The sequence below is a fragment of the Podarcis bocagei genome, assembly GCF_964188305.1.
Source record: "Podarcis bocagei genome assembly, chromosome: 1".
NCBI classification, from domain to species: Eukaryota; Metazoa; Chordata; class Lepidosauria; order Squamata; family Lacertidae; genus Podarcis; species Podarcis bocagei.
The window spans coordinates 130,471,860-130,498,064 of NC_138125.1; the positions used below are offsets into that span (position 1 = coordinate 130,471,860).

Consider the following 26,205-nt stretch of genomic DNA (forward strand, 5'->3'; position numbering starts at 1 on the left):
ATGGCCTCCTTATTTATGTTGTAATAAATAATCCTCCAGAAAAGTTATTGTGTTACATTCTTCATTAAATTATCTTTCCATTGATATATAATTTTATTGAATTACTCCCCCCCCCGAAAGTGGTGCTATGAGCCATCATTGCCAAAACAAGATGACACCTTATTGGGTCTCTAAACACTCCTTTTTCTGATTATTTGGCTATAACTTTTGATAGAATACAGATAATTGAAGAAACCTTGTTGAATTACATTCTTCATTAAATTATCTTTCCATTGGTATATAATTTTATGGTATTACTCCCCAAAAAAGTGGTGTTATGAGCCATCAAACCTCAGGAATACACTTTCTCCAAAAGGTTTCCACAATTTTTGCCGCTAGTGTATGCTAATATCAGTTCACTCAGACCAGGTTTGAGCATGCTGCATGTGTGGTGTGTATGTGCAGGCACACACTCAACATTTTAATGCTCTCTTTATTACAACTGGTGGCACAATGCAACATTTTTTTGATGTCAGGAGCTTGTCCTGGCTCTTTGGGGACACTGTCCCTCACAAGAAGTGTCCATTGCTATGCCACCAAGGACAGGCAAAAAATTCAGGCAGTTGTGTGTATACAAATAGGTGCATTCTATACCTATATCTGGGACGCAGGTGGCGCTGTGGGTTAAACCACAGAGCCTAGGACTTGCCGATCAGAAGGTCGGCGGTTCGAATCCCTGCAATGGGGTGAGCCTCCCGTTGCTCAGCCCCTGCTCCTGCCAACCTAGCAGTTCGAAAGCATGTCAAAGTGCAAGTAGATAAATAGGTACCACTCTGGCGGGAAGGTAAACGGCGTTTCCAAACACTGTTCTGGTTCGCCAGAAGCGACTTAGTCATGCTGGCTACATGACCCGGAAGCTGTACGCCGGCTCCCTCGGCCAATAAAGCGAGATGAGTGCCGCAACCCCAGAGTCGGTCAGGGGTCTCTTTACCTTTATACCTATATCTACTGGGGGAGTGCCCTCTTGTTCAGCAGGCCCCCTCTCCCTGCCTCAGTCCCCCCCCCCAAATTTCCTTTTCCAGCTCTACAATATCTCCTTGTCTGCCTTCGTTTCCCCTCCATATGTGTTCCCCCTGCACTATACCAACTGATCTTTTGGTTGTTTGATTCCCGCTAGATATAAATCCATATATTCAAGTGCTAAGTAGGGAAAACGCCTAGAATTTGGGACAGCTGTGAATAACTAGATGTGCATGAGCTTCTAGGCTTTATTTTCAGAATGCTAAAATGTTTTCCCTTTTTGTAGTTATCAATGGACACACTCCGTGTTTGCGGCTTTTGTTAGAAGTAGCAGATAACCCTGATGTGACCGATGCGAAAGGACAGTAAGTTGACTTTGTTTTTTATCTGTTTGCGTGACATGTGTGATATTGGGAACACCTTAAGCCCTAGCATTTAGATCAAAATAATGTAATAGACTCTTGAGAGTCGCTGCTTCTGTTTCTTATAAAGTTAGCTGCAGCATGGAAGCAGCTTTGGGTTTGGAATTGTGCATTTTGCACTAATTACTTCGGTCTTGGAAGCACCCAGATTAATTCCGAGCTTAGAGGATATTCTGACCTTTCCAGACTTAGGCAAAACAGCCACGCTGAAAATGATTGGGGGGGGGGGCAGTACCTCGACAACCTGCTTCTGAAGTACATTTCCGAGCACAATTCAAAGTGTTGGTGCTGACCTTTAAAGCCCTAAATGGCCTCGGTCCAGTATATCTGAAGGAACGTCTCCACCTCCATCGTTCAGCCCGGACACTGAGATCCAGCGCCGAGGGCCTTCTGGTGGTTCCCTCATTGCGAGACGTAAGATTACAGGGAACCAGGCAGAGGGCCTTCTCGGTAGTGGCGCCTGCCCTGTGGAACGCCCTCCCAGCAGATGTCAAGGCAATAAACAACTATCTTACTTTTAGAAGACATCTGAAGGCAGTCCTGTTTAGGGAAGTTTTTAATGTCTGATGCTGTATTGTTTTTAATATTCAGTTGGAAGCCGCCCAGAGTGGCTGGGGAAACCCAGCCAGATGGGGCGGGGTATAAATAATATTATTATTATTATTATTATTATTATTATTATTATTATTATATAAGCTACCAGCAAAGATTCCAACAGGCAGAAAAGCCCGGGGGGGGGGGATTTTGCCGAGACCCTAAGGGGGAAGAGTGATGCAGTGCATGTACTGTTCTTGCATCTTTATTACAACCTCTCTGTGTGGTCTTTTGTCAGTGGAGACCAGGCCACTGCTGGTAAGTGGGATGCAGGTGGTAAACCTTTTGCAACAGACTCCCCGAGGGCAGTGCTTTATTTACTTTTGCACATTAGGAACGTACAGAGGCAAGAGTAAGGGGGTGCATTGAAGGATGTTGTTGACGTAGTTGGGATCTGTTTCCAAGGCTGGCCCTTACCATTAGGCTGAGTGAGGTTTCTGACACTGGGGAAAGTGGGGCAGCCATGGCATCACTTCTGACGTTTCCTCCTGAGCCTCCTGGCTTTTGGTTGGAGGCAGAGCAGTTTGTGTGAGTGATGGCCTGCTCTGCACTCTCTGATCTGTTTCTTGGGGCCACTTTATTCAGTGAGCATATGTAGTAGTTTCCTGAAATGTGCTGCTTTAGGCTCTGGCTTGGTGGGAAATTTATGTGCAAATGTTGCCCTGCGAAAAGAAAGAAAGCAAGGAAAACCCCAGCAATTGGAAATATAACATGCCAGGGAGAAAGGGTTTAGCCTGTTTCTCTGTCTCCCCCACACCCCCATGCGACAACATCAGTAAAACTCTGAAATTGTTGCAGTGTAGAAATACCTTCACCACTTGGTTTTCCTGATTGAACAAACAATTATTAGAGTTTGGGGTTTGGAGAGCTTGGATTTGATATCCCGCTTTATCACTACCCCAAGGAGTCTCAAAGCGGCTAACAATCTCCTTTCCCTTCCTCCCCCACAACAAACACTCTGTGAGGTGAGTGGGGCTGAGAGACTTCAGAGAAGTGTGACTAGCCCAAGGTCACCCAGCAGCTGCATGTGGAGAAGCGGCAAAGTGAACCCGGTTCACCAGATTACAAGTCCACCGCTCTTAACCACCACACCATGCAGGGGTAACCCAATACGATGGCCCAGTATGTTGTTGGTCTTCAGTACCTATTAGCCCCAGGCAACGAGGCCAGGAATGCTGGGGATTGTAGTCTGTGGAAGGCTACACTAGCTGCTCAATTTAGAAATACCTGTGGATCGGATATCTGGAATTATGTGTAGCAAGTATGTGATGCAATAAGAATGTTGGAAAGAGGGAGTATCATTGCAAAGTCTGGTGAAAATGGCAGGTCCTTTTGGATAGCATGTTGAATAAAAAAATCACAGAAGTAAGATTAAAACTTCTGTTGTCTCTTATTTCTTAGAACTCCCTTGATGCTAGCTGTGGCTTATGGGCACATAGATGCCGTCGCCTTGTTACTTGAAAAAGAAGCATCAGTGGATGCAGCTGATTCCCTGGGATGCACTGCTTTACATCGAGGGGTAACTGCTGATTTTAGAACATTTTGCCCTATGTGTCTGCTGCATGCCTTTTGACATTCTGCCTGAAACATACATAATAGTATTCAACATGAGTACAGACCACCAAAACAAAGTATAAATGTTGTTGGATCAACTCCCATCACCCCAACATCTAGTACCAACATCTAGAGGACAATAGGTTCCTCATTCCTGATCTTCCAGATGCATCTGGGTCCAGTTCAGCCAAGCAACTTCTATGTTCTAATAAAAAAACCAAGGCAATTATTTAAAAGAGAATTGCCATGAGAAGGGGGGAAAAAATCAATCAGGGATATGGAATATATGTAGTAAAATGAACTTTCCTTCTTAAACAAAAAACTCAAGTCGTGTTTTCTATTTAAAGGTTGTGTGTGTGTGTGTGTGTGTGTGTGTGTGTTTAAATTGCTGACAATTTAAAGCTTCAACATTTTTAACTGGAGGAGAGAATAAAAGAACAAAAACTATGGGAGGAATTCAACATAGTGCCATGGCAATTGTGCCTCAGCACAAGCTTTTCAGCGTGCCAGATGGAATTGTCCTCCCTCTTTCCCTCCGTATGCTGTTTTCAAGGTTACCCTGAGCCCCCCAAGCCATTTGGGGGGAGTGGGTGGCTCAGGGGAGGCAAGAACGAGAGTCCCATTGCGCACACTTCCATTAGCAGGATACGTTAGTTGACTCCCGCCCAGTATGTGTACGTGTAACAGTATGCTCTTGAGAAGTGGGCTTGGGGGGCTTGCTGTTTTGGTGCTGACACTGTGGAACACGGTCCCAGCATTTCCTGTCCCTAAGAAATGTTTTATGTGCATTACCCTCAACATTCTTGTTGTGTTGTGATCTCTTGTTTGAGATGGTAACCACTCTCTGAGGTGGTAACCACAATGATCTGTGTTGAGTCACCATGTGGCGTGGCTGATGCTACCAATTTAATTCATTTAGGCAAGCAAAGTGGTAACTTCACTGGCGACACAATTCATGTAAAGTGTGGGTGTATTCTTATAAACAACACTATAAAGAAGCCAGGGATATGATTTTTCAGAAATGCAGTCAGGGTGCTTTCTTTTGCATTGAGCTCTTTAAGTCAGGAAGTATCCTTAAAAGCCGAAAGCCATGTTTTCCATGCATGTGAAACAAATGGGCAACAAGTGGCTTATTTGCGTATGCCACACCACTACATTTGCTATGATGGATCTTTCCTTTTATTTTTAAATTAATTTTCTTACATGATGTACAACAATGGAACACGAATATAGAACTGGATTGCATGCGATGGCCATCAATACATATCACATTAGGCATTTCTAACCATGCTGCCACTACTTCTTGGACAAAATTGATTTGTTACATCTTTCATACATACTAAGCGGGACTATGTTTAAGGGTCTCTGTGAGTAATTGGAGCGTCTCCACCCCCATCGTTCTACCCGGACACTGAGGTCCAGCACCGAGGGCCTTCTGGCGGTTCCCTCACTGCGAGAAGCCAAGTTACAGGGAACCAGGCAGAGGGCCTTCTCGGTAGCGGCGCCCGCCCTGTGGAACGCCCTCCCACCAGATGTCAAAGAGAACAACAACTACCAGGCTTTTAGAAGACATCTGAAGGCAGCCCTGTTTTGGGAAGCTTTTAATGTTTGATGTATTATAGTATTTTAATATTCTTTTGGAAGCCGCCCAGAGTGGCTGGGGAAGCCCAGCCAGATGGGCGGGGTATAAATAATAATAATAATAATAATAATAATAATAATAATAATAATAATAATTATTATTATTATTATTATTATTATTATTATTATTATTATTATTATTATTGATGTGTTTTTGCTGTGATTTCTGGCCTGCCCCTGTAGCTCACCCATCACTGGACTCTTCCCACCACACATGAAAATAAGTTGTTTGCAACCTCTCCATCATTCTCATTTAGTTTCCCTCATGATTTAATTTCAGGAGCACGCTCTTCACGGAATTGCCCCCTTAACTGTGCAAACACCAATTTAAAATGTTTTTCTTCCATCTCCCCATCCAGTTCTCTTCTGAATGTCCTCCCCCACCAATATTTATGCATGTGTTTTTTAAATCAGATTATGACAGGGCATGAGGAGTGTGTTCAGATGCTGTTGGAACAAGAAGCATTGATAATGTGCAAGGACGCCAGAGGCAGGACACCTCTACATTATGCAGCAGCTCGTGGTCATGCCACATGGCTGAGTGAATTGTTGCAGCTGGCGCTTTCAGAAGGGGACTACAATTTTAAAGATAATCAGAGCTATACACCTTTGCACTGGGCTTCTTATAATGGTAAGTTCCCCCCCCCCCCCAGCGTACTATGTTAAGGTTGGTGTGGAGTTCAAAGTAAAGTTGAAGCCAGGATTGTAGGCTTTTCTAAACTCTCAGAAGAGCAGTCAGGCAAGCATGTAGGTGTGAGACTGCAAGTGTGAATAAATGCCAGGCACCACATTCTAATAATCACAACACAAAGCAGAATTAAGGAGGGATGGAGCAGCTTGTTCCGTGTCACTTTAGCGTGTACTCAATCATAGCTCCATTCTGTCTCTTTGTTATCCCTGCATTGCAGGGGGTTGAACAATTCTGTGTTAAAAGGTATTTCTATTTTTAAAAAAGCACTTATATCCGGTCATTCGTTCCCCTAAAACACACATTTTTACATGTTTCACAATGCAAATGCATGCACTTTTATGTGCATCTTTTGAACCAAGGCTTCATCAGAAAATTCGGAGAACATAAAGCGATAGCTGTGTTCCAATCTGAATACAGGTAGATGAGGGAGCAGTTTGACTCTGTATGAGGCACCTTAGTACAGTGGAACCTCGGAAGCCGAACACCTTTGAACTCAAATGTTTTGGCTCCTGATCAAAAACTGGAAGTGATTGTTCCGGTTTTCGAATGATTTTCGGAAGCCGAACGTCCGGCGCAGCTTCCAGAGCTTTTGATTGGCTGCAGGCCGCACCTTGGTTTTCAAACTGTTCCGGGAGCCAAACGGACTCCCATAATGGATTAAATTTGAAAACCAAGGTACAACTGTATGCTGAAGTGCTAATTTGCGTTATATAAGCTATTTCAGTTGCAAGCAATCCTGAAGCACTTTTGTAACATGAAATCCCCCAATTTGTTACAGGTAATGAAGGCTGTATAGAGGTACTGTTGGAACAGAAACCTTTCCGCAACTTTATCGGGAACCCTTTCTCTCCATTGCACTGTGCTGTGTAAGTAGAAATGGCTGCATCAAATCTCACTTCTTGTGGCTTTAACGGAAGGTCAAGCTAAACTAGGGACACAGCAGCAGAAAATTTCTAGAGACGATATCCTTGGATCACGTCCAAAAATACATATATCTGTCTGGTGTTAAAATGCTCCCCTTCTCAAATCATTGGTGTAGGAATGTATACTTGTCACATAATAACCTCAAGGCATTTGAAGTGTTAACTAAAATTAGGGCAAATTCATAAATGCGGGTTTAGTCACTCTAAGGACAAAAGGAATAAAGGTTACAGAATGTCACAGCCCTGCCTAATCCCCCTGCTTGTCAATTATTGTGTTATGAACTCTTCACTCTGTCACGTCAATAAATATAATCTAGAAATGATTATAGTGTTTGTATTTGAGAACGCACCACCATAATTTTCGGATTTGATTGTCAGCTTTTCTGTTACATGCTATGTTCCTAGATTTCACATTGTGCTCTGATCTTTTAAATAGAAAGAGTTTAAAGTCCTCTGTAGAACCAGTAATTTTACTTTTGCCGGGGGGGGGGGTGCTGGATAACATTACCGCTACCTCCCCACACTGGCCATGTTAACTTGTCACACTAAACTTACTGCGGCATGCATGGGCTCTAGAATGAGCCTCAGGCTTGCATCCTCCTCACCACCCTTCTTTCTCCCACGTAGCTGGAAGGAGAACTTTGGAAAAAATTACTTTCTGTTTCCTTTAAAATCAGCTTGTTGCTACATCTGAACTGGGGGTTGTGGTTTACCCTAATTAGGGTCAGTTTAAACAAGCCAGCTTCATGGTCAGTGGTTTGAAGTTAGCATGTTTCAAAACTGACCGGAATTCTAGTTTGTACATATCACACTAAACTATGGTTTAGTGGGAAATGTGAATGTGGGCCGGGTTCTCTTTTTTAATAACTAGAAGGAACTAACATCTCTTGTTGTGAAGTACCAAGAAAAGTCAAACACCAACACTGCAATCCTATACATATTTACCCATGACAAAAATCCACTGAAATTACACGGGTGGCACTGTGGTTTAAACCACAGAGCCTAGGACCTGCCGATCAGGAGGATGGCGGTTTGAATCCCCACGACGGGGTGAGCTCCCGTTCCTCGGTCCCTGCTCCTGCCAACCTAGCAGTTCGAAAGCACGTCAAAGTGCAAGTAGATAAATCGGTACCGCTCCGGCGGGAAGGTAAACGCCATTTCCGTGCGCTGCTCTGGTTCGCCAGAAGCAGCTTAGTCATGCTGGCCACATGACCCGGAAGCTGTACGCCGGCTCCCTCATCCAATAAAGCGAGATGAGCGCCGCAACCCCAGAGTCGGCCATGACTGGACCTAATGTTCAGGGGTCCCTTTACCTTTACTTTACCCATCAGAAATGGCAGTATTAGTATTGCTTAAAATCTTGCACTGAGCAGCTTAGGAATAAAGAATGACATTTGAACACTACATCTTATTCAAGTTCATATAAAACTAGCTTCTAATTCATCAGGAGAAGAAAGGCACTTCAGTCAGATTCCTGCCAGAGTTCTTACTGAATGTGAATCCTCAGCTGTGTGCCAGAGCTATACACAGGGAGCACGTAAAAAAAAGACTGTGCCCACATATCTTTGCTGGCCCCCTATACACATTCGTCATAACTTGTGGAAGAGCTTTTCAGGTACAGTTTATAAACGCAGGTGCAAACTCCCTCCTCTATGCATATTTTTCTATGCAGGAACTGAGTGCCACAGCATTGGAAGCATACAGCCTCTGACATTGACAGTAGCCCTTGATGTAGACTTGTTGCCTAGGCTTTGTTGAGTCAGAAGTACAACCAGGGGGAAAGGATGTATGTTTATGAAATGAGTGACTTATTAAAGGAGAGTTCCAATTTGCAAACCTGTTTTCTCAATAGAATCAATGATCATGAAAATTGTGCGTCGCTACTCATTGGGACCATTGGTGTTGGCATTGTCAATTGTAAAGATGACAAAGGAAGGTAAGGACTGCACGGATAATGATTGTGTGTTTGTTTTCACTGAACCCATTAAGATATGTTTGAAATACATTATTGATGGTTTCCTGAAAAAATCAGGGCTTACAGATTTCTCAGTTCTCTAAGATAAGACTTAGGCCCAGCCATACTTTCTTTGGTCCCGTGATTTCAAGTCAAGGGACTGAGAGTCGGTTTGTTTGTTTTTGTGCTGTCACTTTCCCTGTGATACCCAGCTGTTTACTGCTGAAATCGGGGACGGGGGGGGGGGATGGGGACGACTTCAATCCACAGAAAACCCAATTGATATTTGTTTCGATTCAGCAGTAAACCACGGGATTTTCCAGATAAAGTGGTGGGACAAAACAAACAAAAAAACCTTCTTGAACTCATTACTTGAAATCATGGGACAATTGAAAGTGGACTTGATGCATCACATGTTTGCATGTTTCTTGTGTCATCCACAGAACAATGTTCTCATCCGAGTAGCAGCCTGCCATCCCACCCCCTTTAATGTTGAATTATTGGGTTCGTTGTTTTGAAAAGTTGTTAGCTTGGACTTAGCAGTCGAATAGAACTACTGTATTTTTCTGTGTATAAGATGCCCCCATGTATAAGAAGCCCCCTACTTTTGGAGACCCCAAATTTAGAAAATGGGCATATGCATTATCTGTGTATAAGACACCCCCAGATTTTTAACCTTATTTTAAAGTAAAAAACCTAGTCTTATACACGGAAAAGTACGGTAAGTAAGAATACTAGTAAGAAATTCTCTAGTGTCTAAAAAAAAGCTGTTATTTCTTCTTAGAACACCACTTCACGCAGCAGCCTTCGCAGACCACGTAGAATGCTTGCAGCTTCTCTTAAGCCACAATGCACAAGTAAACGCTGCGGATAATTCAGGGAAAACACCACTTACGATGGCTGCTGAGAAAGGACACGTAGGTGCTGTAGGTAAGTACCTGGCTGCTGGGAACTGATGAGAATGAATACCTTTGTACAGGTCTACAGATATTCTGTATGCGTGTTTAGCAAGAAAAGCCATCTTCGTACAGCGCTGCTGCTGCTTATGTCACCGACAGACATGCCAGATTTCACTTCAAAACGCTACTTTGCCAAGACTTTCATTAGGGTGTACAGAACTAGAGTCTCGTTAGTTTTAGGAAATGCAAGGAGCACACTAGGAAATGGGATATTCTGTGAACAGAGATTGAAGGTAATTTAACTGTCTGAGAGTAATTGTGTGGTCTGTTTTTTTCCTGTATCTTAGATTTTTTGGTGAACAGCGCGAAGGCTGATCTAACTTTGAAAGATAAGAACTCGAATACATCCTTGCACTTGGCTAGCAGTAAAGTATGTTTAAAAGCATTTGTGTGTGTTTGTGTGTGTGCATGTGTGTAGAAGACATTATTAAAAGTGTAACAAAATAATGATACTTGTATCAGAGGCATAGCTGTCAACCATCCCTTATTTGGCGGGAAAGTCCCTTATCCCAGCACTGTGTCCCGCTGCTGTCCCTTATTGATGATATCCCTTAAATTTCCCGGGTTTCAAAGGAAGCAGCTCCTCTCCCTCCCTCCCAACCGGCCAGGGAGGAGGGAGGCTCCAACTGTGTTGCTTGGCTGTGTTGCTCACCCAATAAGGAGTCTAAGAACGACTGGGGGGTGGAGCTTGCAACCCTTGTGCCAATCAAATCAGCCGCGTTGCTCAGCGCTTCCCAGCGGAGAGGTGACGGTGGTTTTCCTTGCTGCATCCCCTTTGCCGGTTTGCTGTGCTGTGGGAACCACCGCTTGAGGCTTCATTTGGCTGCTGGCTGGGCTTTCTGCCTTTGGCTCGGAGGGGCTCAGAAGTTGAACCTACCTGTGCTCTGAAAATCCCTTATTTTGGCTGCTGATTCCTTATTTTCGAGGCTGCTGGTCCCTTATTTTCAAATCTGTAATTTGACAGCTATGATCAGAGGCACTTGGTACTCAGTAAAGTCATCCTGTTCACGCATGGACTTTTGATTACAAACTTCCCCTCTTTCTTCTCTCCCTTTGCACCCCCACCCTGAATTCCCCCTCCCCGACTGTCCAGAGCAAATTTTGGGGTGACAGGTGGGGAGGGGAAAGGAGATGGAGTGGAAGTTGCATTGCACATATGGAAATCCTTTCGCAAACCCAGATTTACCACGTGAATTGGGCTGCGTGTGCAATGGAGACATGATAAAAAGTAGTTTGTTTGTTGCCTGCCCTTCACCATAAGGCCTAGAGTGGGTTACAACATGAAAAACAATTTTAAAACAACCCAACACCATAAAAACAAGGGAGGTGTACCCCCACTGATTGTGTAGTGAGTTTCTTCCTAATGCTTTTTGCAAATCTCTGCGAACCAACAGAATGCTAAACTTAGCCAGTATATCTTCTGAACACTGGGAATAATTTTGAAAACTAGTACTGTCTTACGAAGGAGGTTTATGGAAATTAATCAGTGAGTAGGTGGGTGAGGAGATCAGAAGTGCAAACAAATAAGCCTAAAACAACACTGCTCCAAAATCATTACCCTTTATTTTTATGAGATAAACTGAAGAGGAAATTGTATTTTATTGTTGGCTTTTGCTATTTGCTAGTGGCAACACCAAAGGGCAGAGAATAAACTGGGCTGAAGGATTCTGCTCATAGTTGTTGTTTTTTTTCATTTTGGGGAGTAGGCTGAAAGTGGAATAATAATCACAGGTTGGATAAAAATACTCCTATTTATTTTTTCAGTATATTGGGTCTCACCATTGTATATGGAGTGGCAGAGGGTATTTACCGTATGTTCTGGCGCACAAGACGACTTTTTATCCCTGGAAAATCACCCCAAAAGTCGGGGGGTCGTCTTATACGTTGGGAAGGAGGAGAGCGAGCCGGTGAGCAGAGGTGCTCCTTCTGCCGTCGCTCCTCCTCCCTCCCCACAGAAGGGGACGTGGAAAGTCCTTCCGAGCGCGGCGCTCCCCCGCCAAATGCCTCGCCTCGGGCTGCTGCTGCAACAGCAGAGGGGTGCGCGCTCTGCCCCTGGCAGCACTCAAACTCTATAACTCTAAAACGGAACAGCAAAAGTTGGGGGTCGTCTTATATACCCAGTCGCCTAATACACCGGAATCTACGGTACCGTATTTTTTGCTCTATAAGACTCACCTTTTCCCTCCTAAAAAGTAAGGGGAAATGTGTGTGCGTCTTATGGAGCGAATGCAGGCTGCACAGCTATCCCAGAAGCCTGAACAGCAAGAGGGATTGCTGCTTTCACTGCGCAGCGATCCCTCTTGCTGTTCTGGCTTCTGAGATTCAGAATATTTTTTTTTCTTGTTTTTCTCCTCCAAAAACTAGGTGTGTCTTGTGGTCTGGTGCGTCTTATAGAGCGAAAAATATGGTGCTTTCTTTCTCAGATTTATTCTCGGATAAAAGCTTTGCTGCAAATTGACACAGTGGCAGAGCTGGTATCAGCAGCCCAGCGGCTTTCTTCCTACTTTGCGATGGAAAAAACCAATGGGAATGAAGCTGGAGGTAGCATTGTCCCCCTGACACTGTTGCAAATTAGGGGGCAATCCCCATGGGTGCTGATGGCAGCTCTGTCGCCTCGTCAAGCTGGTGGCACAGTTTTTTGCCGGGGGGGGGGGAACATAAAATGGTTGCAACGTGACCATGTCCCCAAAATATGGTTCCATGACTTTGGTTGGGGAGTGAACAGCAGGCTTGTGGTTAGCATATGTGCTAATTTGAAGTTAGCAGTGCTCAGAGATTACACACATTTACAGACAAAAGATCCACCAGGTGTTCTTGCTCTCGTTCTAATAAATTTCTCCAGTTTTCCTATACAATTCACTCCTCGTCTGCTCATATCTGATAGCGTTCCTTAAAAATTGGCCTGGATCAGATTACAGAAAGCTAACCTGTGATAGCATAAAAGGGGGCTGTGCGCATACTGAGTCACGGCTTAATTAAATACTGTCAGATTCTCATCATTTCCTAAAGCGAGAAGAACATAAATGCATTTATGTATTCCAGGGACATGAAAAATGTGCCTTGTTGATACTTGACAAGATACAAGAACAGAGCCTTATCAATGCAAAAAATAATGCATTACAAACGTAAGTATAACCTAATAAAATTTTATTTTTTGTTGACCCAAACTGGCGTTTAGTGTTTTTAAAAGTCTACTTAATTTTTGTGTTCTATAAATATGGCGTTCATGTTTGAGTTTTGTTTTTGGGATGTTGTTAAGCAGAGGTTGGGTGCCCATCCGTCATGGGTGCTTTAGCTGAGATTCCTGCGTTGCAGGGGGTTGGAATAGATGACCCCTGGGGTTCCCTTCCAACTCTTAAGATTCTATGATATGTACATGTTGAAATTGTCCAGAAAAGAATTTCTGGTATCCTATACTTTAAGCAAGTAAGCGTGCTCTGCATAATATCCCAACATACCTTTTGAAATGCATCAAGCCTACTTGAATCTAGATGTTATGTTTTCTAGACCTCTTCATATTGCTGCACAGAATGGCTTGAAGATGGTAGTTGAGGAGTTGCTAGCGAAAGGGGCATGTGTACGAGCTGTAGATGAAAATGGTAAGTGAAAACACTCATGAAGAATAACTATCCATCAGTATTCAACACCTGTGTGTTTCTAAAAAACACACCAGTAGGTTAGACAATGCTGATTGTAATAAGATGTTCAGTATGACTTCGTTAAACAGTTATTTTTATCATCACCAAAGCACATTTTTCTTTAGCGTAGATAAAACACAATAGCTTATTTTCCTTTTTTGCTTCGTTTTGCCCTCACTGACGGCTACCCGTCATTCTTTAACGCAGTAAGAATTAGAATCTTCTAGTTTCACTAAAGCCATCAAAAAAAATTAACTTCTTTGACTGAAGAGTGCTGTGTTTTAAATGCCTAATCAAAGCATGCTCAGGAGAGCGGAGAGATCCAGCAGTTTAACTGTTTCCTTATTCATTCTGGGATCATACTATCTCCAGTTCTGACCACATGTGGTATGCAAAGAAAGTTACTGCCACCCTGTGGACGTAGATGCAGAAAATATGACGTGATTTTAAGTATTCAAGTAGCGCTGCCATTCATTGAAAGCCTCTTTTGAGTTCCAGCCCTCAATAATATTATGTCAAGCTGAATTCTGTACAACCAATCACTTTTTGCTTTGAACTTTTTGCACTGAAGCAAATTGCTGGATGGATGGCGATCTGATACTGAAAACGCCTTGAGCAGGATCCAAAATGCCATGTGATAAACTCTACACGCTCATGGTGGTTTTGGATGTAGGTTTCTTATACAAAAGTCCTCCAGTGCTGCATGGCAAACCACTTTTAAGTTTGAAGGAAGTTTCAAAACCCTTTGAGGTATGGTGTAAGGGTTTTGGCATAAAAATATAAATATTAAATGCTCACTAGACACATGCAAGTCTCTGAGCACACCTAAGGCCACTCTTTGTATCCCATTCTTGAACACCTAGAGATGGCCAGTATTAATGATGTAACTAAATCCAGGCCAAATTCAGGCCATATAACAGAGTAATTTGGAATTTAATCTCATCTTCATTCAATATTCATACAAATATTTTTGTAAATATTTTAAAAACAAACATATAGTTTTCTTACAAATTGAACCTGCATAATATTCACACACGAACACTAATTCAGATACAAATGGATATACACAGAATGAGATGGTATGCCTACTAATAAAGAAGAAAATAAAGGGAATCATTCAAGCAGGGGTCTTTTGTAGTAAAGCAAAAGGAGACTGTGGTCGAACGTTATCATGATGCTTGCTGTTCCAAAACTTCTCAGAATCCATTTCTCAACAGACTTACTCATTCCATGCTCATTTGGCAATCTTCTGTAATAAATTAGCTTAGATAATATTGTCATATTCCATACTTTCCTATAGCAGACCAAAATGAACAAAACAGCCCCCTCCCCGCCCCCAAATTTGCCACAGTGCATATTTGAGCAGCTATAAGTAGGTTAACAAACACTTCCAAGTCGGTGACATTGACTGGAGCCTTAAGATAACCAAAAAATATAACACTAGGTTCCTATGGTAATAAATATCTTGTAATTTCCTTAATTAAGAGCAGAAAGTGTTAAAAAATGTGTATTTTAGAACATTCCCAAAAGATAAGTAGAGCACCAATAGTTGCCGTGTATGAATGGATAATTCTTGCTCAATCTATGGAGGTTCATGTACCATTGGTCCTAGGATTTTAAATTCATTGGCTTAATTAAAAAACCTTTATATGATCTTGATGTGGGGAGGAGGACCACAGTCAAGCTCTCTAAAAACTTGTGCAGCGTTCTTGTCATGTAAATGATGCTCATCCACAGCCCACCAAACATAACCGTGGACTGTAAGGGATGACATTTCGTGCTGGCGGAAAACTCTCTCCATTGCGTCACAGGGTTTAAAAACTAGAAAGTTGAATTATTTTCATGAAGAATTCATCAGCATATACCAAAGCCTGGTTCACAATGTACATAAGCAGTTTATTATTGTATTGTTTCTACACTTTACAACACAATAATAATCTGCTTGAGTACAAAGAGATCCAGCTCTTATCACATTTTGCTTAAAATTACTCAGCTCTAGTTGAGATTAAGTATTTGGATTCTGTGCAATGGGTTCAATGTATTTCATTTCAGTAGGGCCTATGTTACATTTACTGTGTATTTCAATAAGTTTTGCAATCTTCCTTAATGAAAATACTGTTTGCTTAATAGCAGTGTAAATAGCCTAGAATCAATCATCCATCCATTCCTCTCAAACGACTTACTTTGTGAAATTATTTGCCCCTAAAAATAAATGCCTCTATGATTCTAAAACAGTCAAATATCATTACGCAGTTGCTTTGGAATGAAAGTCATTGTTCTCAGAATGAGAGTTACTCACATGATATTTGAGGCTAAATACGTCTTGGTGCATTAAAGTTGCTTTCAATTTATATTGTCCTCGTGGAATGTTGGTTCACCTGTGTTTATTTCATTTTCGTGGAGGCTGTAAGTTGCCTGCTGTTGTTTTTTTTTTAAAAAAAATAAATTGCTTGTAATGAGATTAGCTTAAAACCTCTTTGTGAATTGTGTACGTCCCCAGCATGCCTAATTTTAAAGTGTAACACTGCCTTGCCTGCTGTGATTTGTGACTAAACATACCTCTCCAGGCTATAAACCCATCTGGAGATGTATCTGAGGAATTGCTCAGGTCTTCTTTTCGTAGTTCCCCAGTACTAACCATTGCTTTGTCTGCATTTGTGCCCAGGTCATACGCCAGCCCTGGCTTGCGCTCCTAACAAAGACGTGGCTGACTGCCTGGCACTCATTTTGGCTACCATGATGCCTTTTTCTCCTTCCAGTACAATGACGGCTCTCAACTTCGTTTCTTTTAAAAAAGACAATTTGAGCAGGACTCACCTCTGCAATAGCTCCAATGCGAGCAGCGCCATTGACTCCTATAGCAAACCCTTAAGTAACGATGTAGGAGCAGAAAATGGATACAATGAAAACGATTCTGATTCGGAAACATTTTGACTTCGGCATTCAATGCCCCTTTCCCTCGGTTGCATTTGGATCTAAGTTGGTATTTTCCTTTAAAAAAAAAAAAAGATTAAAAAAGGACAATGAATCCCAGAATTACAGTTGACCTTCACTTTTGACTGGAATGAGTACAGTTAGGCAACGGAAGGCTTACAGTTGCCGTTAAACAGAGCCTTTAAGAAAACTGGTTTTTATTGAAATGCATTCATGTTAATGTTCTGCTACTTCCAGCTGTCCTGCTTTCCATAGGTCCTCGTGACTCCTGTGGAAGTCTCTACCTCCTATTGTATGCAGAAAGCGAAAGCTGCCCTATTCCTTTTTGACAGCACAAGTAAACAGGGGAACTGTTGTGTACATATCACGGTGTTAGCTAGGGTATACTGCTAATATGAAGACATTTTTTTCCAGTACAGTATTTGTAGATCATGGGAAGAAACTCTCCACCTCTCTTCACTTTTATTACCTATAGTTATCTAGTCTTCGTTTTTAGATATCTTTGTTATACAAACCAAAGATAAAGCCACAGGTTGTTGTTTTTCCCCGTTTCGTTTCTGTGTTGTTTGCAAGCACTGCACTGCCAGTATCACCACTTTCTACGGAAATTAAAACTTCTAAATTCTACATGAGATGTATTAAGCACTTAAGTACACAAAAGGCACTTTTAAAAGACATTAGCCACAATTTCATTTGCAATTTGAGAGTTTTAGGACCAAATCTTGCTTGCCTCAGTCATTGCACATATCCACCCGCAGCAAAGAGATTATCGGTAAAGCAGACATTATTTGCCTTCCTTTTTCATTATTTGGCACAATCTTGCTTGGCTATTTGCACTTCGCAGTTAAGAATCCCTGGAAATGTGTTGCCTGTGCTGTCAAGGCAATGATATGTTTGAGAAAAATCAGCTATACATTTATAATGCACCTAAATGTTTGTTGTTTGCCAAAATGAATTATCCCCCCCCCCTTTACTTTAGTGTTTATAAGTTGTATTTTTTTTATCTTGAGCATTTTCTGGTTTTAAAATTCTGCAACATCTGGGCTACATCATGTTGCTGTTGTTTCTAATTACTATTACTTGTCTTAAGCTATACACAGCAGATAAAACCAAAACAGGCGAAGTAAAAAAAAAAAAAAGCCAATCATCAGGAACTACATAAGGCAATTGCAATATATTAAAAAGGCCTGCTGACATCAGCTTTCTTATTAAACATCTGCATTATGAATATCTACTCCTTCTGCCAAAGCTTCTAGGTCAAATGGACCCTGTTCCTCGCCTGAGAAAGATGTACGGAAAGAAGACTGAGACTCTTAAAATACAAAGAACTAACCATCTATACCACGAGGACCAAAAGGCTTCAGTATCTTAAATGGGAAGATGTATTATTTTTTTAATAATGCAAGTGAAAATTCAGATAACTTTTCTAATCACACGTGCACACAAAAGTCTTTTATGTAATTAAAGAGTCTTCTTTGGCTGTATTGTACACTTTAAGACACAAATTTCTAGTAGACATTTTGACATTTGTAACTGATGGATGATGTGTTGATCACAGTTTATTTTTCCAGACTAGAAAATGTTCATACTTTTAATGTTAAATGTGTTTATATTTATTTGAAATGAAACAAGTGCCCAGAAAAAAAGACCATGGTTTGTTCCTTTTTTTTTAGTTTTTATTATGTCTTATTAGCTATACATATAGGCAAGTCTAGCTACTGAGTTTTTTGTTTTTGTTTTTAGGTTCTCGTATAGCAAGCTGGGTGAAATGTGAAAGCAAAGCTCTGTTTGTGCCCAGTATGGCTTGGGGAATGGAGGTGTATATTGCATGATTCAATAGAATTGGATGCCAGAGTAGAGGGGTCTGCATTTTTAAAAGTCTATAGTGTATTTGTTTTACCTGTGAGGAAATGGTGTTCCACATCTCATAGTAAAATGAAGACTAAAGAACCAGGAGGGAACTGTCTTTCCTCATGAAAACAAGTTATATTTTGGGTCTGGGGTGGAAAACCTCAGGCCCAGGGACTATATGTGGCCTTCCAACCGCCTCCATCTTGCCCTTGAGACTCACCCCAGGATACACCTTCTCATCCCTTCTCCCTGGGCCGTACAATTCGCTGGCCATACTTTCACTCTACCTGCTATGTATAGAAACGTAAGCTACCATTAAAAGGTAATATTTGCATTCCTGGCTCCTCCCACTTTTGCCTCTGGCCTTGCTCACTGCAGGTATATGACCCCCCCCCCCTTGGGAAGTTGCCCAGAGGGGAATGTAACCCTTGGTCTGGAAAAGGTCTCCCATCGTTGCTTCAGATCAGGGTTTCCCAAACCTGGGTTTTTAGCCGTTTTTTGACTACAACTCCCATCATCCCTAGCTAGCAGCCAGCCTCTCACTTTCCACCACCTCCTTTCCTTGGCCCTCTTTCACCCATTCCTGCCTTTCCTCATCTTCTCTTCCTGCGTGCCCTATTCCTTCAGAAGCTGGAGGTTTTCATGCTACGTGTGCGGAGCATGAAAAATGGGTGTTGAGTGGCTAGGACTAAGGGGGACATGTTTTCCTCTCCTTAGTCCTTGTCCTGGTTTTGAGCTGTCTTCCTTTTATCTTCTCCCTAGGCTCCTGCCTAAGAACTCCTGCCTGTCTTTCCTCCTCCTGGCTTCTTCGGAGGTCTTACCTGTTTCCTCAGCCCACATTCCTGGAAGTGCAGTTAGCTGAAGAACCTTGTTAGCTGGAGAACTTATGCTTTTTTCTTTTTAAAGGAAAAAAAGAGGCTTCCTTTCTCTAGGATCAGATGGCACTGAGGGCCACAGCACCCAGAACATTCTGTATGTTGCCACGGACCACTTATGCCCGCAGGTTCCCCGTCCTAATATACACTTCTGCAGTAGGAAATGTAGTGTGAGAGCTCTCCCAGTTACAGGACTGATCCCCATTAACATCCAAAGAAAACTGACGCAGGATGATTTATAACACCCACTGTTAGGCTCGACAAGGAACACCGTATTTTTTGCTTTATAAGACTCACTTTTCCCCTCCTAAAAAGTAAGGGGAAATGTGTGTGCATCTTATGGAGTGAATGCAGGCTGCGCAGCTATCCCAGAAGCCAGAACAGCAAGAGGGATTGCTGCTTTCACTGCGCAGCGATCCCTCTTGCTGTTCTGGCTTCTGAGATTCAGAATATTTTTTTTTCTTGTTTTCCTCCTCCAAAAACCAGGTGCGTCTTGTGGTCTGGTGCGTCTAATAGAGCGAAAAATACGGTAATCTACCTGCAAGTTCACAGGCAGACCAAGTAGTCAGCAGTTAGAGTTCCTACTTTTATGGAACACAACAACCTTCCAAGCTTGCTTTGAGCAGAACAGTTCTGGTAGCGGTGGGATACTAACGGGAGGTTGTGCCGAAAGGGAACAGGCTAATGTGAGGCTGCAATAATTTCTGTCTACGCTGACCATGCATCTGAGTCTGTTTTGTCTGGAAGTACTTGAGACTGTATTACATCAGATCCTGTAACAGGCATGGCAAAAAGTTTGGAGGTTTTGCCACAATCGGGTGGTAAATAAATTTTGTTAAGGGAATAAAATAAAGGAGCATCATATAGACTGGGAGGCCACTGATTACCTACTTAGGGCCCTCGTATTTACGGGACCGCCTCTCCTGATATGCCCCGCAGAGGACCTTAAGGTCCATGAATAATCATAGTTTTAGAGGTTCCGGGCCCTAAGGAAGTCAGATTATCCTCCACCAGGGCCAGGGCCTTCTCAGTGATGGCTCCGACCTGGTGGAATGCTCTGTCCCATGAGACCAGGGCCCTGCGGGATTTAACTTCCTTCTGCAGGGCCTGTAAGATAGAGCTATTCCGCCTGGCTTTGAATTTGAACTTAGCCTGATCTTTTAGTCCCCTTGCCTCCCCCTCCCCTTTTTATGAAGATTACCCGCTCTGGGATCCCACAGCTAATTCTCCCCGGTCTCCACATTGGCCCAAATAGGACTAATTTAGCCAGCTAGCCCTGGTGATCATCTAATGTTTATTGGATGGATTTCCCCCCTAAACTGATTTTGGAATTCTGAATTTATTGTTATTTATGTTTTATACTGTATTTTATGCTGTTTTTTGTTGCATCAATTAAGTGTTTTAAATTTGTTGTTAGCCGCCCTGAGCCCGGTTTTCTGAACCGGGAAGGGTGGGGTATAAATAAAAAATTATTATTATTATTATTATTATTATTATTAAACTAACGATATTCCATAAGTCATGTCTGAAAATCCCTTTTTAATGAGTTGTAAGAATGTTTACTGCTCAGAGCCATAGGCCTCAATACATACAGAAATATAAAGTAGATATAAAAATGCACATCAATCTAACATATTGCATCAAACTTATTCCATCAAACAATACACATTAAAAAAAACAAATAAGCATAGGTACTAGAGCAATCATACTCCTCTTAGAAATTACCTAATTACAATATGCAGTGTCAGGGTAGGGCCTGAGAAGAACAGAAATATAATTTAGTGCCAGTGAAAGCCAACCAATCATAGTAATCCAATGTACTGTATTTTGCCCAGCTATTATGGATCAGATCGGTGGTGATTGTAAAATGGAACATTTCCAACCCTTTAAAACTGAAATGCAAAAACCTCTTTTTTTAAAGATTCCTGTTTCCTTCTTTCTTTCTGTGTCAGCCGCACTGGGAAAACTGAGCATCTAAACCATGAGTTTTCCCTCTCAGTACTGTAACTTTTTATAACCGGGAAAAAAAATTCTAGTATATTGCTGAACAGCAATAACTGATACTTGGAGCACTTAAAATGAGAGGTGTCTGTGTAGAACTGAGCAGACTATTATTTCTAGGCTGATCACTTGTTTAAAGAGCAGGCGTGTGGTAGTGCTTTACAGCAGATAGAATATTTACTCTTCTTTATTTCTTCTTTAGAGCATGGAGGTGTGAAATCCAACTTTGTGTGAGCAGACTGCTCCTCTTCCTTCTCCCATGTGCCCTCCAGATCTGCTGTAGAGGGCATCCCAATCCTCTGGAACAGATCCTAAGGTTGGGCAGTGGGAGCAGAGGAAGGAGAAGCCCCCTTACACAAACAGAAGTCTGGCAGCACTAGATGCCACCCCATTGTTTACTGACAGCAGCTGGAAGTACTTGTAGGATTGCCTTTTTGGCTGCATCCTTACATGGAAGTAAGCCCCCCTGAACCAAGTGGAACTTGCTTCTAAGTTCATGTGTTTAGGTCTTGGCTGCATATTAGGAACCCAAGACGCTGCCTTATATCTAGCTCAGCAATGTTCTCTGGGGTTTTGTCTTCTTCAGCTCCGCATGGGACCAATCTACACTGGTCAATTTAAAACATTAAAGATGCGTTATAAGCATGTGGGCACCAGAGGGCTCTGTAGAGCAATGTAAAACCATCAATGTAAAATTCCATTGAGAGCTACGTAACGTTTTTTTTAAAACCGTTTTTACAATCAGTATAGAACCAGCCTTGGAGATCCCAGTGGGCTGTCTTTCTACCCCAGATGCCTTTCTCCCCTACCGCTAATTCCAAGCCTATTGGAAAGACAATGTTTTAAATTAGACCCAGTATTTTTGATAGTGTATCATTAAAGTGTAAAAGAACAGTGCAATCCACAGCCATTTAAAGAAAAATATAAGCGAGATACTGGCAATCAACTTCAGTGCGATGCGGATTACACTCTTAACTATTCTCTAATCTAAATGGCAATACTGTTTTGTAGCAGACAAGGTACTGTATTTAAACTATAGGTAAGATCAGGTTTGATCTGTTTTTTTATTTGTTAAATCTGTTGGAGGCTAAGCGCTCTGTTCCATTGAAATTGGTAGGACTTGCTCTCAAGTAAATGTGTTTATGACTGAGAAGCATGAACTTGATTGTGAGTAGTAATGCATGCGTCCCCTTCTATGCCCACATTTCTGTGTTGACAACTAGTATTTAATTCTTGTGAAACTTCAACTGCAGGGTTATAATGCATGGCACTTACCGCTTGCTGGTGTCTATTGTTTCAATTGTAAGATGAACTAGCTCAGGGTTTGGTTTGGTTTTTATCACTACTAAAAGGGCACCACATTATGTTTTGGTACTTTTCCGCAGCAAACATCTGCTGTACTTAACTATGAATCAAATGCTTAAACTCAATTTATTGTCTACTCTTGTTCAGAAACTTGACAATGTGTTTGGGTTTTTATCATCTAAGAAACTTTTTAGAGTGCCTTTTTATATTTGTGTATGCTGGTATGTTTTGTGACTTGTCTTTCATTTGAGTGATACTGAAGCAATATAATACATGTACATTTTCATTTCAAACCTTTCTTTGAATGTTTCTTTTTTAAATCTTGTGTTAAACATGGAAATTAATATGCTAAATTTGTAGAGAAATTGTGCATAACTTTCCGCAGTGCTGCAAACACTTTCTTATTACACAAAACAAACCTTAGGTTAGTGTTATTGAGAAGGGTGTTTTAAAATGGTGACAATCTTGAGTGTGTATAAAATACAATTATACATGGTTGTAATGCAGTGATATAAATATTTAAAAAGCCAATATCTAATGTTTTTTGTAGTTTTGTCTTCATATTCTATGCTTTTAGCATGTGCAATATATCTTTACAAACCATGGTGATATGAATCTGGTGCCAGTGTTACATTTTGTAAGAACTGTTTGTAATAAACAATATGAAATATTGTTGAATGGTTTCAGTGTGTTTGTTGCTGGTTATTTTTTTAAAAACATAAACTGAACTTCAGTGACATAACTATGTAATTAAATGACATGGTTGCACAAAATGGGTATAAGAGATCAATTTAGACCCTAGGCACAGTTCAATATCTTTTCCAACTACTGAATGCTGTGTTAGTTGTAACTGAGTAGCTTGATTCAGATGGATATTTTTACAAATAAATGGTACGAGTATCGTGGCAAAGCTTGAGTCCATCTGTTAGTACTTCTGCATATTTTCAGGTTTCTATAAACATGCACACATAAAATTAAGCAGGAAAATGCTGATCCAATCCCAGGATTAAAGACTGTTAGACAGTAAATAAAAATGAGTTTTATATAAGCACAATCGAAATGTGTAAAAACATAATTAAAAAGCATGAACTATCATTATGATAAAATCACCAGTGTTATATGGAACTAATAATGATTAATAATAAAAGCACATCTAAATTTGGATATTGATTTACATAAAATACATAGCCTCCATAATAAAACAGCAATCTGAAAACTTTCATAATCTACCAAGGCATTTAATTAAAAATCCAAAACATATAGAAGAACAACTGTCCTTACGTGCTGAGCTGAAGGGGACCAAATGAAGAAGGGAGTTTTCATGGTCTGCAGAATGTCCTGTTCCTCATAATCATTGATTTAACCTTGGATGGAAGAGAGATGCAGAACAGAGTGTCTCCTGAAAATCTTAACGAATTGGCAAAATTGTGTAAAAGCAGGCAAATAAGTACATGTTAGACTGACAATGTTTAGGGCATGGGTAATTTGGCCCAAAACCAAATAAGAGAGACAGTGAAGAATGAACAGTATTGGAGAAACAAATAGGCTCTGCAACTGTGTTTGGGGAGTTATCCCTCTTAAGGTTTTTTATATGTACTTCTGTACACGTTTGTTTCTAGCATATTGCTTAGATACAAAGCAGGTGTAACAGCAGCTGTTGTTTAGTCGTTCAGTCGTGTCCGACTCTTCGTGACCCCCTGGACCAGAGCCCACCAGGCACTCCTGTCTTCCACCTCCTTCCGCAGTTTGGTCAAACTCATGCTGGTAGCTTTGAGAACACTGTCCAACTCCTCTTGCAGTGTTCTGCAATTTCAGGAACCTCTTGAAACTGACTGTGGATAGTGGTGATGGCCTTTTGACTGAGAGAAGGGTAAGTTTCAAAGAGGCGATGTCCTCTTCTGTTAATGTAAAGGTGGTACGATTTCCTCCACATGGAAAAGCTGTGCTTTGCAGCTTGTCTGCAGCAAAGCTACCTCTTTCGCATCATCTTTTCGCATCATACGTTTCCGAGCACAATTCAAAGTGTTGGTGCTGACCTTTAAAGCCCTAAACGGCCTTGGTCCAGTATATCTGAAGGAGCATCTCCACCCCCATCGTTCTACCCGGACACTGAGGTCCAGCACCGAGGGCCTTCTGGCGGTTCCCTCACTGCGAGAAGCCAAGTTACAGGGAACCAGGCAGAGGGCCTTCTCGGTAGTGGCGCCCGCCCTGTGGAACACCCTCCCACCAGATGTCAAAGAGAACTACCAGACTTTTAGAAGACATCTGAAGGCAGCCCTGTTTAGGGAAGCTTTTAATGTTTGATGTATTATAGTATTTTAATATTCTTTTGGAAGCCGCCCAGAGTGGCTGGGGAAGCCCAGCCAGATGGGTGGGGTATAAATAAATTATTATTATTATTATTATTATTATTATTATTATTATTATTATTATTATTATTATTATTATTATTATTATCTGGGCATCGTTCTACAGGTGCTGTATCAAATGGCTTCAATTGAGTGCTTCATATAAAATGCCTTTCCTATGGTAATGGCCAATACGCTTGCTGGTACAGTCATACCTCGGGATAAATGTGCTTCAAGTTAAGTATTTTCGCTTGTGCTCCACGGCGACCCAGAAGTAACGGAGCGCGCTACTTCCGGGTTTCACCGCATGCGCATGCACAGACAGTCAAGATGATGTCACACGCATGCGCAGAAGCGGCGAGACGCAACGCGCGGGCGCGGGTTTCGTTCACTTCAGGATGCGAACGGGGCTCCGGAACGGATCCTGTTCGCATCCTGAGGTACCACTGTACAGTGGTACCTTGAGTTACATACGCTTCAGGTTACATACGCTTCAGGTTACAGACTCCGCTAACCCAGAAATAGTGCTTCAGTTTAAGAACTTTGCTTCAGGATGAGAATAGAAATTGTGCTCCGGTGGCACGGCAGCAGCAGGAGGCCCCATTAGCTAAAGTGGTGCTTCAGGTTAAGAACAGTTTCAGGTTAAGAATGGACCTCCGGAACGAATTAAGTACTTAACCCGAGGTACCACTGTACCTCCTATGGTGCCAGAGAGAAGACTCAGTAAACATCCTCTCAAAAACCCTTAATGTATGAGAGATTGTTTGCTTTTCCTGCACAATTGGTACATGCACTGGCTCGGCCTTGCTTACATTGAATATGCTCCCTTAAACATGCCCAGATTCCATGCTGAACAGTGGAAAGATGCAAAGAGCTTCTGCGAACAACTGAGGCAATGAGTCATGTAGCTGCCCTGCCTTCCCCCATTGACAGGGAGGCATGCCCACACCATTTTCTGGTATTTCAGATGTGGCTGCCGTTTCATGTCATGCCATGTCCCGGGGGCAGCCATTATGCTAGGCCACACCCGCCACACCGGCCATTTTGTGACAGGTGACCACGGCACTTTTTCGAGTGCAGGAAAGGAGTGGATTTTAGGTTAGGAAAGCGTGAGGAGAGGTGAACCACCGCTTTGAAGACTTCCATGTAGGAATAAGTGCTTAAGGGCGATCAAATTTAGTCTTAATAGTTATGGTAATTCTGTAGCCTTGTGCATAAAATCTATTGTGACTGGTCATCCTGGACCGTCTCCCATCAATGTCACGTTTTAAGGACTTGGACGCCAACCGCAAAGCGATGCTTTCGGAAGACCAATGCGAAGAGCTGCAATCTTCATTGCGAAGTTTCATTGCAATCTCCCTGCCCACCACAAAGCGTGTGCATTTTGGGGGCCTTTGCCCTCAATAACACGAGGGCTAATTCTAGGTTAGAATACCTCTCGTCTCCTCTTTCCTAGGGCATATTCTCTTGGCACTGGCAAGTGTCCAAAGCCTGATTCTCATCTCTATCTAGAACT

General features: G+C 42.0%; 1 protein-coding gene and 1 long non-coding RNA gene across 12 annotated transcripts in view; one reads left to right on the top strand and one right to left on the bottom strand.

The window, feature by feature from the left end:
• Positions 1-20,720, top strand: part of ANKRD44 (ankyrin repeat domain 44) — a 151,922-nt gene extending 131,202 nt beyond the window's left edge. For 8 of the 11 annotated variants that reach the window (XM_081202657.1, XM_081202659.1, XM_081202661.1 and 5 more), the window contains 10 exons: positions 1,286-1,364; positions 3,417-3,534; positions 5,625-5,841; positions 6,680-6,767; positions 8,677-8,760; positions 9,563-9,708; positions 10,025-10,107; positions 12,780-12,862; positions 13,245-13,336; positions 16,041-20,720. In XM_081202657.1, the coding sequence (XP_081058783.1) occupies positions 1,286-1,364; positions 3,417-3,534; positions 5,625-5,841; positions 6,680-6,767; positions 8,677-8,760; positions 9,563-9,708; positions 10,025-10,107; positions 12,780-12,862; positions 13,245-13,336; positions 16,041-16,309 (1,259 nt within the window). In that variant the 3' untranslated portion in view covers positions 16,310-20,720. Of the gene's footprint in view, positions 1-1,285; positions 1,365-3,416; positions 3,535-5,624; positions 5,842-6,679; positions 6,768-8,676; positions 8,761-9,562; positions 9,709-10,024; positions 10,202-10,713; positions 11,599-12,779; positions 12,863-13,244; positions 13,337-16,040 lie in introns of those variants that run through there. The other 3 variants (XM_081202653.1, XM_081202660.1, XM_081202652.1) reach the window with 2 other exon arrangements.
• LOC308582353 lies at positions 14,362-16,034 on the bottom strand. The gene is made up of 2 exons (XR_014005635.1): positions 15,675-16,034; positions 14,362-14,624 (listed from the first exon to the last, which is right to left on the bottom strand). It is a non-coding gene; the product is annotated as an uncharacterized lncRNA (long non-coding RNA).
• Positions 20,721-26,205: the final 5,485 nt, after the last annotated feature.